The 15200-nt window shown below is 37.3% G+C and overlaps 2 protein-coding genes and 1 long non-coding RNA gene across 4 annotated transcripts in view; 2 read left to right on the top strand and 1 right to left on the bottom strand.

The window, feature by feature from the left end:
• The first annotated feature begins 1429 nt into the window (after positions 1–1429).
• Tm2 (tropomyosin 2) lies at positions 1430–6219 on the top strand. Of its 2 annotated transcripts, XR_010732919.1 has the most exons (7): positions 1430–1567; positions 4419–4595; positions 4655–4768; positions 4827–4960; positions 5016–5413; positions 5484–5768; positions 5896–6219. XR_010732919.1 is itself a non-coding variant. In XM_066291372.1 (6 exons), exons 2-6 carry the CDS (start codon positions 4470–4472, stop codon positions 5976–5978), a joined length of 855 nt encoding a protein of 284 aa, XP_066147469.1. In that variant the 5' UTR covers positions 1430–1567; positions 4419–4469; the 3' UTR covers positions 5979–6219. The 2 variants fall into 2 exon arrangements, 1 of the variants encoding a protein (XP_066147469.1); XM_066291372.1 differs by lacking the exon at positions 5484–5768.
• Positions 6220–6372: 153 nt separating this feature from the next.
• Positions 6373–14968, top strand: Syt4 (Synaptotagmin 4). The gene is made up of 9 exons (XM_066291354.1): positions 6373–6595; positions 9103–9350; positions 9403–9501; positions 9647–9771; positions 10425–10554; positions 10606–10848; positions 12056–12170; positions 12221–12423; positions 12476–14968. The coding sequence occupies exons 1-9, from the start codon at positions 6556–6558 to the stop codon at positions 12593–12595; spliced, it is 1323 nt and encodes a 440-aa protein (XP_066147451.1). The 5' UTR covers positions 6373–6555; the 3' UTR covers positions 12596–14968.
• LOC136344176 (uncharacterized) overlaps positions 12304–15200 on the bottom strand; it is a 68610-nt gene continuing 65713 nt past the window's right edge. Inside the window, exon 4 of the long non-coding RNA XR_010732920.1 lies at positions 12304–12412. This is a non-coding gene — a long non-coding RNA (uncharacterized lncRNA). The remainder of the gene's footprint in view (positions 12413–15200) is intronic.

Raw genomic sequence — 15200 nt, 5'->3', positions numbered from 1 at the left:
TAAGCGTATAGTTGGGAGCAAGGACGCCGCGACTGCTGGTTGGGATTGCTGATTCGAGGTGAATCATAATTTATTGAAATTTCTGCAAAATGACGATTATTGTGTCGTAAGCGTAACGAGTACAATTATTGGCTGGGAATTTCACGATAAAATTAAATAAAGAAATGTAAACGAGTGAGTGAGTGACTGATTAATACCAGACCGCACATCAGTCACAGCAAATAAAGATATTTTTTTAGATATGGAATCTGGAAAAGTTGTTCAAGAGTGGAGGACACCTCCTATGTGAGGAAAATCCACTTTCACTAGTTACATAGAATTTTAGAGACCCGGGATCTGCAAAAGAGTTACAATAACGTATTACCACCCTATGTAAGGAAAATTCACTTTCCCTAATGATAGCGAAAGGGAAAATTATAATCACAATGAGTTTATTCTATCCGACATTATCATAAATGAGACACAGAAGGTATCACACGCTTTAGACGACAGCCAAATATGAAATCACACGCAATGTACAGGGTGTTATTCAATATGCATCCAATATTTCATAGGATGTTTTCTCAAGTAGATTGAAGAAGTGAAGGGCTTATAAACATGTGTCCTAGTTCGTTTAGTTTTCATGGACAGTGTCAAAGTTGAATAAATAAATCACAGATTCTTTGATATCTTTCGATCTCCTCCAGCTAGTTTTACGAAATTTCGTATCCGGTGATTTTTTGGAATGAGAAATTCAAATTTACTAACGATTTAGTTGTATCTTTTAGAGAGCGCCCCAAGTGACTATTAGTACACTCTTAAATAGCTGCATATTTTTGATGCCTCACACCCGTTTCCATTAGCACGCCCTTCGTAAAATGTATGTCAGCTAGTTCTTAATTAGTTGAATTTTCCATTTTTTGAAGACAAATATTTACAATAATTTTCTTAAGAAGTAATGCCATTGTTACAATTTATGATTGAAACCAGAAAAAATAACAAAGAATTCAAAAAAAATTCTTCAAACTTACAGGTTAAATTGATAAGGGTCAGTTTATTTCAACTTTTCTTTACAACGTACTTTTTTATTTATTTTCTTTTGGGACCGCACCGGACAAAAATGATGTGTCCTGATAGTCGCTTCTGACGACCTCTAGAGGATACAACTAAATCGTTAAAAAATTTGAATTTCTCATCCCAAAACCTCCGGATAGGAAATTTCGTAAATCCAGCTGGAAAAGATCGAAAAATATCAAAGAATCTGTAACTTATTTTTTCCACTTTGATAATCCGTGTCTTGAAAACTAAAGAACTAAAACACATTTTTATGAGCCCTTTCGATCTCAAAACTAGTTGAAAAATCACCCCGTGAAATATGGAACACTTATTCAATAACACCCTGTGTGAGCATTAGCTTACCAAACCATAACATTTTTAGATCCCCTGGGAACTGTCCAAGTCAAATATGGTGGGAGGCTGAAAACGAGGGGAATGGGACCATCTCCTGAAATCCCGAGGCGCTGTACGCCGCGACGCCTTTGTAGCTTTTAGGACAGCGTACGTTTCCGAGGCGCCGTCAGGGATAAAGGTAGGTCCTGTCAGTTTTTCCGCGATTTTTTTGAATTTCTCTAAATAACCGCTTTGCCTATAATATTAAGTCTTCGGCTCGTATCGAGTGCGTGTACAGTTTCCAAGTGAAGAAGTGATTTTGACAGGTGTTAATTGGTGAGGCAAAGCCGTAGAATGTGTGGCATCTCCTCGAAAATCAATGCTGACTAAAAATACGTTGTGTGTGGCTTAATGCTTACTATACATTCTTTGCTAAGCAATACATGATTCTGGATTTACTGCTTTATACGAAATTACTATAAATGGCAACAGTGGTTATGGTGGGTTTCTTGTGACGTCACCACAGATTATTTATGGCTGCGATCGAATTTGCTTTTTCTAACATACTCTATTGATTTAAAATTTTGCTTCTGGGATATTTGCTAATTGCATTACAAACATAACTGAATATTACTAAATTTGAAGTTTTTCCGTAATTCAGTAAACAAGACCCACATGAAATTAGCCACACCTACACCGCTAATGTGTTGCCAAAACTTACAAAACTCTGTTAAAAATAACCCGTCTCTACTGAAACCTTTCGTCGATGTAACATATCTCCTTACTACATTGTTCTTTGACGCATTTTGACCAGAATACCGGACTGTAGCGATAAATCATCTGGTGATGTGTTGGTGAATAGAAAAATTGGGGTCAAATTAGGCTGGTGATATGGGACTCATGGACGTAATAAAAATAGTACAAACTTAATCAGCATCTCTGGCAAACAAATCCCACATCTTCGGTTTATTTTTGACACATTTAAAAATAAAATCAAAAGCATGAGGGCATTTTCTATACTTGGTTCAGCATTTATTTTATATTTTGATTTATTTACTTACTGAAACTCTTAATTATGTCAAACAATTTAAATTTACAATTGGGATTCACTTTTGCCAGTATTTAACGGGCAGGTCGCCATAATGTCAAGAAACTATAGAAGTTTAACTGAAATAAAACATTTGAGAAAATAATATATCGATAAGTTTCTTATGTGAAATTACTAAAGATTTAGCATTATGCTTAAATCCAACATCGATGGTAAAATTAATGCAGGGTGTAAACTTAAAAAATAATATTTTTATATATTTTTTAAATATCTAATTGGGGAAATTCGTTTTATTTCGTTATATATCTGGAGGAAGGATATGTATCTAGATAAAGCGTGGCTCAGTAAATGAAGGCCATTCTGTATGTGGGGTGAATTTTTCAAAGCGAAACGAAGCATTTACTTGAAATCAATTTTAGTTGACGTTTATTTATAACGAGATAATAAAATTTAATTATTTAATTATTTGAGGCTGAAGTGGATTCATTCTCTTGATTTTTTTTTTGTCGCAATTCCCCTCTTTGTCTTAGAAGAGACGTCTCCCTAAAAATTAATTGGAACGAGAAGAAAATTTGAGAAATTCGAGGTTCTGCCTTGCTTGATTAAAGACTAATTTTTAATGCAATTTCAGTTTTGGAACTCAAATATGTGTTACAAAAGGACTTATTACCAAATGGGTTAATTAACGTAACGTGAACTATGAATAGACTTGTCATGTCATTTCGATTTTAAGGTAGTTTTAACTGCTCTACTTTGATGCAAAAAGACCTTTCAGACATGATGAAACAGTATTACGCACCTTATTTCGCTTGCCGAAACTACTAATCTCGCCTGGGGCTCGTGTGTAAACTTTCGTTTCGCTTGTATGCTGCTTCTTACTATTTTGCTAATGTAATAGACTATTACCAGATCAAATAATTTTATATATATTGAATACTGCCATGAAAACAAAGTTAACTCGGGATATTGAAGTATGGCGGCTTACATGTTAATTCTAGACAACTTTCTATTGTATTTCCCACCATTTCACTCAGGATGACTACGCTTTACATGAAAATAAGCGTTTTTGTAATAAATTTAAATCGATATTTTATTATATAATATAAGAGTTATTCCATCCATCTGGGACAAATTTATATGCATCACAGGTCCATGTGTACTCTTTTTATTTCTATTTCCTATTTTTCCAATATAACATATTTAACGTAAGGCTTAAGAACGCATTTTGCAAAACAAGAAAAAAATTGAAAAAATAAAAAATCTTGAAACTGACGAGTCTCCTGGAGCCTCAAACACGTGTCTTAAATCAACCCATAATGAATCAGCCCATCATGAACTGGTTTCAAGTAATGACCTTGTTCCACTTGTTCAATTATGGAAATACATATATGAATATTTACGTCATAATTTTCATGCATATCCCAATGTAATAATGGTCCGGATAATTGAATAGCAATAGCTATTCCGACAGAAGAGCTTGGCTCGAACCGAGAAGGCCAAAATTATAAAATTCCAAAAGGTAAATATCCGAAATCTCTAATGGTAATAAAGTAGTAAAGCACCTTTACAATTATGATCAATTTGGAATTTCCACCCACAAATCCGTCGATATCACGCAATCGAATTTGCTCGAAATCAGCTATTTTACTAATTTGATTTAAAAAAATTGTATATCTAACTGTGAAATTAAACGATCTAATACCTCGCCTAAAAATATGCGCTCTCCCCATCCCATCTAATTTTAGTCGCACATTCCGGAATTTCACCGACACACATTCCCAAACTCTTGTCCTTCGGTCAAACAAAAATTCCCCAAACCACGACAACTGCAAACGACATTAACCGCACACCAAAACGATATTCACACACGAAAATAACTGCCAAAACATCACTCCATGACCTAAATTCTCCATTTATTTCGGTCTTTGGGCAGCAGATGCGAGGTTTCCTCAACCCGACAAGGCGACAATGGTCACCCGAACCTAAACACAGATTTTTTCAGGTACTCCTTGTTTCTTGTTCTTGCTAGAGCGACCACCAAAAAGCCGCCACCATGGACGCGATCAAGAAGAAGATGCAAGCGATGAAGCTTGAGAAGGATAATGCGGCGGACAAAGCCGATGCGATGGAAGGACAGGCCAAGGATGCCAATGCCCGCGTCGACAAGCTCAATGAAGAAGTAAAACTCCATTCGCTCTAATCTTCCTGAACTGCTAAACTGAGTTTAAATTTACACAGCTCCGCGAGCTGCAAAAGAAACTGTCCCAAGTAGAACAAGATCTCGTCAGCACCAAAAACCACCTGGAACAATCCAACAAGGACTTGGAAGAGAAAGACAAGGCTCTTGTTGCTGTATGCATAAAAAAACAACTGGTAAAACAACCGTTTAGTGACATTCATTTCAATTCAGGCCGAGTCTGACGTAGCAGCCCAAAACAGGAAGCTCCAACTCATTGAGGAAGATCTTGAGCGCTCTGAAGAACGTCTGGCCACCGCTACCACCAAACTGGCTGAAGCCTCACAAGCCGCTGATGAATCTTCCCGGTAAACACATAATTTCACAGCGAGTTGTCGATTTCTAAAATCGCCATCCAAACAGTATGTGCAAAGTATTGGAAAACCGTGCCCAACAAGACGAAGAACGTATGGACCAGCTGACCAACCAATTGAAAGAAGCCCGTCTCCTGGCTGAAGATGCTGACAACAAGTCCGATGAAGTCTCCCGCAAGCTGGCGTTCGTTGAAGATGAACTTGAAGTAGCTGAAGACCGTGTTAAAGGTGGCGATGCGAAGATCATGGAATTGGAAGAGGAACTTAAAGTCGTCGGCAACTCTCTCAAGTCTCTGGAGGTATCTGAAGAGAAGGCCAACCAGAGAGTGGAGGAGTTCAAGAAGCAGTTGAAATCTTTGACCGTCAAGCTAAAGGAGGCCGAAGCCCGTGCCGAGTTCGCCGAAAAGACTGTGAAGAAGTTGCAGAAGGAGGTGGACAGGCTCGAAGGTGCGTTTCGCGTAGTTTCCGCTCCGTGCTATAATGCTTCGCTTATTTCATGGGCTACGGCATTTTTCAGATTTCGTGTTCAAGGAAAAGAACAAGTATATGGGCATTGTGACAGATATAGACAAGACTTTTGTCGAAATGTCTTCTTTGGGACAAAAGAAGTAGACAAGATTCATATTCCACTTTTTACACTTACACACTTAGATAATTGGTCACTTTTTTAAATTCGCAACCGCTTAAATTATTTAGTTATTAAGTTCAGTAGACAATAGTACACAGCTTTAGCTTCCGCAATGCTTGCCAATGCCAGATCTTCCTTTCTTGCTTTCGCTTCTGCGTTTCCTATTTTTTTTTGGTAAGTTTATAGTGTTTCGAAATGAATCTCTGTGTGTCTGGATGCGTATGTAAACTCCCATTGCTCGTAAAACGCTGATGTCGACTGATCAGAGACATGTTGCTAATAAATCTGTCTACTGTTTCAGACGAATTGGGTATCAACAAGGACAGATACAAGTCTCTTGCCGACGAGATGGACTCCACTTTCGCCGAATTGGCTGGTTATTAAATCACGTTCATCAGCTACTCAAGCTTTTATCGTTTCTTAAAAAAATTGTGTATATTGTTGTATTTTTGATGTAAACTTACTATTACTTGTTCTAATGCACCATCACTTATATTTTTAAGATCCTGTATAATAAATTTGTTTGGGAAATGTAAATGTTTTGATCCGAGTTCGGTGCGTATCTCTATATGAAAACACACATAATGTGTCACGTTGGTTACTTATTAAATGAAAAAAACACACATTATCGTCTTTGTTTTATAATTTTTTTTACATTAAAGCCCTCGTATATAACCACAAGACAAAGATTTTTTTCAATAACTCCCGTATCAAATAACTACCCCACGCGCCGAGTGACGTCACCAAAAACCCTGCGCATGCCGCCATCCCTTATTGATTGAATTGTCTGGCAGGAAGGTCTGTGACTAACAGGGTTCACAGTAGATACTTTCGAGAAATTCATTGGTGTTTCTGTGTTTGAAACTGATCAAACGCCCTGCTTTAAGAGTTTTTGTTAACAGAAGCTGAATAGTGCTTAATTTGGAATCGGATTGGTGGTTGAAAACATTCGAGCAGCGATATGGCTGAGGAGGGGCCTATCATCAAACCTGTTCATGGAGGTATGTTTTGTATTTTTTTAGACGTTGGAAACTTTACTACAACGTTAACATAAAGTCCTTTAGTGATAGTAATGGTACTACGAAGTTGTGAGAATAAGCGCTGCCTATTGAGCAAATCATCAACCAATACAGTTAGTATTTTTCGAAATAAAAACTTTGAATCGTTTCAGATGTCTCGATTCATGGTTCATGTAAAAATTGATTTCGTCCAAGTTTTAGTTCAGATTTAGCAATTTAGCCCAGCTCAAAAATTCGGAAATCTTAGTGGTCTTCAACAACAATGTAATGCGTATTGCATTTAGTTCGTATTACTGAATCCTTCTGCGTTGTTTGTCTTTATACCCTCGGTTGCGTTCTCTTGTATATGATTATTTATCCACATTGTCTATCTATAACCACTGCTTATTTTCTTCCTATCTAAATATTTCCTGGTTCCTTCACGATACTATGTTCTTTTTTCCAAAAATTAATTCAATTATGCTCTTTATAGACACTTGCACTAGGGAACTTACTGAAGAATTACCTTCAAGCTCCGTTCATTCATGACATTTGTATTGCAATTTTTGTCAATAAACCGGCTTTGGAAGTGATCCCGTGTCGAGTTTATTGCTGTTACTCACCATCAATTCCACAGAAACCAAGAATCTGACGAATCCCTAGGCTCTATTTCAACGTTTCCATGGCAGTTTTCATGATGTTAAAGCTGAAAGCGCATGAATAATTTGGCCCCTAATAGAGAGTGAATATTGTACCGTCCGATTCTAAATTGACCCCCTCCCCTTTCACCCTCCCCCCCATAACCCAGTTTAATAAATTCTTATTCTTTAAAAATTAAAAAGCAACATTAATTAGAACAAAAAATACTATGTTGTGACGTTTGTCCATTTTTTTTTAATGTTGCTTGCGACGCCGATAGCGCAAAATGCTGATTGTTTTAATTCATGTCAAACATGAGTTGAGTGAGACGTCAAAACAAAAGTCTTTCAAAAGCACATTCAATGGTGCATTATGATTCAAAATCTATCGATTCAGTTTCACGAAAATCAGGTATAAATTTGGTACAAAATGCAATATAAACTCCAGGTAAATAGCCCGTAAACAATGAAAAAACTTTTTTCTTAATAGAAAATTGGTTTATTTTAGATTTTGCCCCCTCGAACAGTTTTTGGTTATAAAAAAAAAACAATAAAATAAATAAAAATAGCCAAAGACTATTTGAGAGCGCACAATCCAAAACAAAACCAACTTCTTATCAATAAACAAGTTTTTTACTTGTTTACGTACTATTTAACGGAATTTTTATAGTATTTTTTTACCAAATTTTTAACTATTTTTCTCAAAAACTAATCGGAGCAAACGTCAAAAGATCATATTTTTGTCTTATGCAATGCTGCTTTTAAATAAAAATAAAAAAAAATAATTTATTAAAAAGTGAACAGGAGGGTTCAGTTTCGAACCGCATGCTATAATTTGATGTACGAAGTGCTTTTTAACGTACAATTCTAGATAAAGTAATGAACCAACAAAAAGTCCTTTAATTACCTTTTGATTGACATTTCATTATTTTATGATTAAACACATGCTAGTGGCCGGCTTAAAATTTAAGTGTACAGTCCTACATTGCGGAGATTTTTGCCTAATTAACTAAGATTGAGATGGGCCAGATATGTTAGTTAACGGATCTGAAATTTATCAAACTTTATGGTCTGGCGGGCAACAAAACCAAGTCGTTGGGTTAAAGTTTTAAGCAGTTTACAACCGCATTGACTCTAATATCGCTAGTTAATTTTATAAAATTCAATAGATAGAAAAGTTCAAGTTAGTTCGGGTTAGTTCGGGGTAGTTAGATTTTATTATACATTATATTCTCTTTTTTTGATATTTTGAAATGAATATGTAAATTTTCCATGTGCTGCTAGTTGCCAATTTTACCACCTAGCCACAAAATCATCGATTTTTCACCCGCCCGAGCCAAGTACGGATCAAATGGCTTATTAATATGTAAACCCAACAAAACATAAAATTTCGATAGAAACTCTTGCAACCAAAGAGAAATGGATATATTGCAAAGGAGTAATGGACAATTCTTGAATCTGTATTTGCTAATTCAAATAATTTTCCGCTCTCAATATTTTAACACATTTAGAATATGTTTGTGTTACATCGATGCCATTAGTGTTACTATATTTATCTGGATATACTATTAACAAGGAGATTAATCTTTTCCTGGATGTTGTCATCATTTTATCGATTTACACTCTTGATTTTCTATTATTCGAGGAAAACAAAAATTTTCAAGCTCCCTACGAGACTTAACGTGATATATTCTCTTTCGAGCCCCGCAAAATGGGGTTCGTCACGCCCGGGAGTTAACATCAACGAAATATCCGAAGGAAAAGCAAAACTCCGGTTATTTAGTTACCACTCGAAATATAATGTAAAAATGTCAATATTTGAATGACTGTTTCTCCTGAGTTCGTGCATTTCCAATTAATCACAATCTGCAGTTAACTACTCTATCATCGGACTATGCATCGGAGGTGTAACATTCGCTGTCATGGTACTGCTCGGTACCTACTATTGCTACCAGCGCCGCCGGCGATTGCGCGCGAAACGTAATGGCCCTGACCAACCCTTGGCGTTCCACTCCCATCGTAGGCCCACGGCAGTGAAATCTCCTGCAGGCGCAGGGAGTGGCACCCACTACCTCAAAAAAAGTCCCAGTCCTACTGGCGTATCCAAGACACCCCCAGGAGTAAGGGTTTCCAAGAGTTATTGTATCATTTAATGCTACTCCATTTTACTAGTTGCTGTCGCCGCAAACTCCTAGTCCCACCGGCATTGTAGGGCCCCTTGAGAGTGGAGTGTCCAGCCACCCGCACTTTGAGCCCAGGGTTGAGAATCAGGTAAGTTTTTGCAAATCAAAAGTAAGTGGTTCTGTGCTGGAGGAGGACGAGTCTCCGGGAGGAGGAGATCGTTTCAACGACGAGACGTTGGTGATTCTTGGGTGTATTTAAGATATTGATTAAAATGAATATTGGTTCTCTGCAGGCCCCGAAGGACACGTGCATTGCTGAGAATGAGCGGCAGAGCCCCACCAAGGAAGAACAAGAGACGAACGAGAAGAACCTGCAGCAAAGCGTTGCATATTTGGGGCAGCTAGTATTCAAATTAAGGTAAAACTTATGGTCTCTCCCTTAAGGGAATTTAATAAAGCGTAAATGCATATAGCAACCACATGGCATTACGATTTTATTACGGGATATTCTCCGGACCGAAAGTGTCAGCATGTGGATGCAGCAATAATCGATGTTAGTTAAAAAACTCTAAAAAGCCATATTTCCGGTTAAATTTTCAGGCAGCTTAGAACGTGACCTGGGCACCAACCGGAAAATCGGATAAATACATTTTCACCTACTTCCCTACCGTGGAAAATTACCTCGGGATATTCAGGTACGGCAGCGGGATTGCCACTTAAATTTATACGAATGAAATATAAAATCCGACGAAACCTGAGCAACATTTAAAGCTGCCGGTAAGATTCGGATCTCGAGTAATTAGCAAATCGAATTTGCATGGGCCTTGGTTAAATATTCTCTTTAAGAATTTCGCGTGTAAGTGCGGAACGTTTCAAATCCGATCGATTGGAAAGCGCTGGAGATACAGAGTAATGATGTGACTCGAAGTTTAATCCCATATGCCGAGTGGAAAAAAATTGCTTAACGAGGAAAAATGACGCACCATCCTGTAATAAATCCAATGCATTTTCTCCATAATTTACTTACTTAAACTAGGCAAGAAATTGACCAATTTTACTCTAATATTTCAGATATAAACATGACAAGAACGCCCTCATCGTCTCCGTGGTTCGATGCAAGGATCTGCCGGCCAAAGATCCCAACACCGGATCTAGCGACCCATACGTCAAGTTGCAACTTTTGCCCGACAAACAACACAAAGTACTCCACGAACCTCCGAGAAAACCTCCTCTCAACAACACTCTTTCACAGGTGAAAACACGGGTATTGCGCAAAACCCGCAACCCAGTATACGACGAAGACTTCACCTTCTACGGCATCAGCTTCAACCAACTACCCAGTATAACACTACACTTCGTCATCCTGAGTTTCGATCGTTACAGCAGAGACGACATCATAGGGGAAGTTTTTTGCGCACTCAGCAACGTCGATATTGCGCAGATCGAGACTCAACAGATGGCTCTGTCTAGGGAGATACAACCAAGAAGCCTAAAGGTAACTCACGAGAGGATGATGGCAAAATGAACAAAAATGTGGGCTCAAATTGTATGAGCAGAAAGTGTGCATATGTCCCCCGGAAGGAATAGCAAAAAGCAGGGCAAAACGGGGCATTAAAATTTCCTATTTTTCAAAAGTTGATTTCTAGCTCTAAAAAAATCAACAAAGCCAACACATCACTGCCGCTAGTTCCATGTGACGCAATTTCTTACGTATTGTTAAAGGGTTATCAATGAAAACAGGAAAGGTGAAGAAAATTGAAAGAAAATCTACGTGAGGCGGATAATTGTGGCCACCCACGTAGATGAAAAAAAATTATGTGCGGGTTTCCCGGGATTCCGGGATAACAGCCGCATTCGAGAATATTGAGCTAAGAGGGCTTGAACACTAGCCACGCAAACATGTTCTTTCAAGACCTCGATTTCCTCACAAATCCTAAGAAGCAAACATTACAAATTATACGTTCCATCTCGAGTCAGCTAAACGCAGTCAATGTCAACGGCAAATTTGTTGGGCCGCCAGGTAAATATTCCATCAACGTCTTCTGCAGTTCCTCTGAATAGCACATATCATTTTATGAAATTACGTTACCGAGATGGGTACACGAGCGAGCGTCTCGAGTCCCATAAATTGCGTATTTTGACAAATGTATCTTGCAAATCCCAAGAGACAAACATACAGGGTGTCGCATTTCACTCTCCTTCTTCTACATGTGTATTGTGTATAGCTCGATTATCACTAAAACTAGGACTCTGATATTGCCTATACTTTACCTGTGTCTCAGGACGTACTTCAAGAAAATATTTCAAATTGTACAGGGTGCTCCAAAAAAGTGTGACGAAACCGGACAATTTTTTTCCAATAGTACACCCTATTTTGTTCACGTTTAAGTGTTTTCTATGATTGTCTACATGTTCCTAAAATTTTGCGAAATCGGTTGAATAACACCGGCTAAAAAATTAAACACTAAAAAACTAGCGTTTGCACATTTGCGTATCGGACTATCGTAGACGTAAAGTGAAATGCGCCATGTTTATATAGGTGGAATAACTTAAGTTGCAAAAAGGTGAAAGGGCTATTTCTCTCGTGGATTGTTTAATGCTCGACTCGCAGCTGGAGGAAAAGCGGAATTTTTCTCCTTCGAAACCAAACTTCCTGAATTAACTTTTCTAACTGTAGTGTAGAAAAAGTGCCTTTTTTTTAGATAAGATCTCAAGGACGTGGGGAGCTTCTCGTATCCTTGTGTTGGCAACCCGCGGCAAACCGCTTGACTGTGGTTGTGCTTAAAGCCAGAAACTTGCCAAAAATGGACGTCACCGGTATGTTTTTTCTTTTAAACCCGGGATACAACTAACCAAATATCAACCAGGTTTGGCTGATCCTTACGTCAAGATTTACTTACTCTACAACGGTCAACGCATCGCCAAAAAGAAGACCCACGTGAAGAAGAGAACTCTAATGCCCGTCTTCAACGAGAGCTTCGTCTTTGACGTCCCGCCTAATGGTCAGTCCCTAGATGGAATCAGCCTGGAGTTCTTGCTTCTGGACTGGGATAGGGTCACTAAAAATGAAGTAATTTATAGAACTTGTCCCCAAGAGCCAAGTAGTTTACGAATTTCTTTAGGTTATTGGAAGGCTTGAGCTAGGAGGTGCCAAATGCACCGGCTCCGCCCTTTCCCACTGGAAAGAAGTTTGCAATTCTCCAAGGAGACAAATAGCGGACTGGCACAAATTGAAGGAGTAAATGGGGATGGTAATCGTAGGTTACAAGGGATGTAGTGTAATAAATCTGTGTACGGAGTGAGTCCAAAATGCACTCAATTTCATTTACATGCCAAACATGAGAACTTATACAATAGATCGCACTACTTTAGAAAAGTGTATGGGAAACTTGTTTGTTGCTTGCGTAAGCCGGCTTTCATTGTAACACAGATGATGTATAAATATAAGATTATTAGTTAGTAATAAATAGATTAGGCAGGAGAGTAATTTTTATATAATTATCCCAAATTGGCAAACTCCATTGTTTCAAATTTGATAAAACGAAAACGGGCAGGGTTTGCGTATAGCGCATAGATTCGAGGTATAAGCCGCGGTTTTAGTGACTTAGCTCAAATTCTATAATCTAAAATCTTAAATACCCCAATTTTAACACACTATTAAGTAACCGTTATTTTCTACAAATGAAACAAAAGGTAGGTAGTAAATTAGGTTGCAGCTTTCTGGTCTCGTTAATTTAAAACTCTTTGTGATACATATTAGTATTATATTATTCTAACTAATGTATAAAAACGTGCCAGCACTATTCTTGCGCATTCTAATCTTAATATTAGATAGATAATTGCTGCACTGTGAAACGTAGGCTTAGAGAGCTTTTAATCTGCCACAAAGCTGTTTTCTTATACGAGTGCATATATACGGAGTCTGTCATATTATGCATGAAATAACGGTGATAACTTTTTAAATAAATTTCCTATCAAAAAAATGCTAAAAGTAAAAATTCCAAGGCTAATTTGTTGTCCCTTTTTGATGACCTTGAACTTTTTTCTCGCCCCATAACAGTCCCACGAAATCAAACTTTTGTTTTTCAAATGTGACCTTCTATTTCCAAGCTGTTTTATCGAATCTACGCTTATCTGCGCAAAACAGGTATATTAGATTTTATTGAGATTAGATAAGAAAATTATCTAGAGAAAACTATTTTCTTTATTTTATTTAAAAAAAATGTACTCAATCAGAAAAGCAAAATAACATAGATACCCGATGTATGTGTTAAATATCAATAAATAACATTCCGTACATTCCAATTTTTAATTTAAAGCAACGCAGGACCAGCTTTTTGTTTGGTAAAATAGAGCGGCCTGCCGGCCGCCTGATTTAAATCCTTGCGACTCTTTCCTTGAAGGCGATTTGAAAGATCAAATTTACAACGATCGGTCAAATAACATAGATCACTTGAGGGTTCGCATCCCCCCGGTGTAATGTAATCGGTCAAGTCAGGCACGTACATTCAGGTGAGAATGTTAGTGGTGCAAAGAATAGCACCGCGTTTGGATAAGGACGGCAGACATTTTGTGAAAAAGGTTTGAACGTTGAATGATGACTAATTTTCGTAAGCAGTAATTTGTTATTTTGATTTTCTAATCGAATTTAATTTTTTAATAAAATAAGGAAAGTCATTTTTTTCCGATTTTTTTCTGATCTAATTCCAGAAAATTTGATAAGTCACATCCGAAAAACAAAAGTTGGAATTCGTTGGACTGTTACGGGATAAAAGAAAGTTCAATATCATCAAAAAGTGACAAAAAATGGGCATTGTAACTTTTACTTGAAACCTCGTTTGCTGGTAAAATTGTTTAAAAAATTACTGCCCTTATTCCACATATTTGACCGGCCCTTCGTAGTATGTACGTAGGACAACGATACGTGGCACAATTTTTCAATCGTTCTTGTTGCATTTGCGGTGCAACGGGAAATGGATGTAACAAATCTTTCTTGTCCACTTATTGTCAATAGACGCACATATCGACCTTAAACTTCCGTTACCTTCAATATGCTAATTTCCTTAAATGGAAACAATCACCGTAAATTTGATACGTGATTTAACTCGTTTTGATCAAACACACCTGCTATATTTACGAATAAAAAGGGCAAAGCGACATGGGCCGTACGCCTTCTCAACCCCTGGGGATATTATTATAAGGAGAGTTCGAGTTTGTGCAAATTTGAGTTGCCAGAATACGCAGATTCCTGGAGAGAGGGATGGGGGCAACATTAGAAAAGTTTCTGAGCCTGAACTCATGGCTCTATGATCTATAACACTTTAATATAGGATAATGTACTTTAGATTACACCATGACCTTCTTTCGTAATTGCTTTTAGTTTTGTTTTAGTGGTGTTTCCTACAAGCAGCATTAAATTTAATTCTGCCATGCACTTATAGTGTAGTTAAGTGTGGATTTAAGGGCTAAAGTAACCTAATTTTTAAGAAGTTAAATTAACCGAAATTATAGTAAATTTTATTTTATTAAGGTCGCTTGTTGGAATTTAGCAATGCCTCATTTTTAATATTCTAACTTTGTATATAAATATCAACGGAATAAATGTTTAAAAAATATCTTTGGAGTTGCATTAGTTCTTATGGCCATTCTCAACATTAGAGCCTTGGCACAGATTCAAATGGAATTATATTAAATATTAAAGACTTAATCCAACTAATTGCTTATTAGATAACTCATGTCTGAATCATGGCTTAAGACGCTCATAATCGTTCAAGTTTATGTCTCCCATATCAAAATTTACGACTGTGTGTGCAATTAACATAGGTAATAGTATTTTGTGATAAACCG

This window comes from Euwallacea fornicatus, chromosome 16 (assembly GCF_040115645.1).
Source record: "Euwallacea fornicatus isolate EFF26 chromosome 16, ASM4011564v1, whole genome shotgun sequence".
Taxonomy (NCBI): domain Eukaryota; kingdom Metazoa; phylum Arthropoda; class Insecta; order Coleoptera; family Curculionidae; genus Euwallacea; species Euwallacea fornicatus.
The sequence above is the reverse complement of the archived record's forward strand: the minus strand, read 5'-3'. Positions and strand labels throughout refer to the sequence as shown.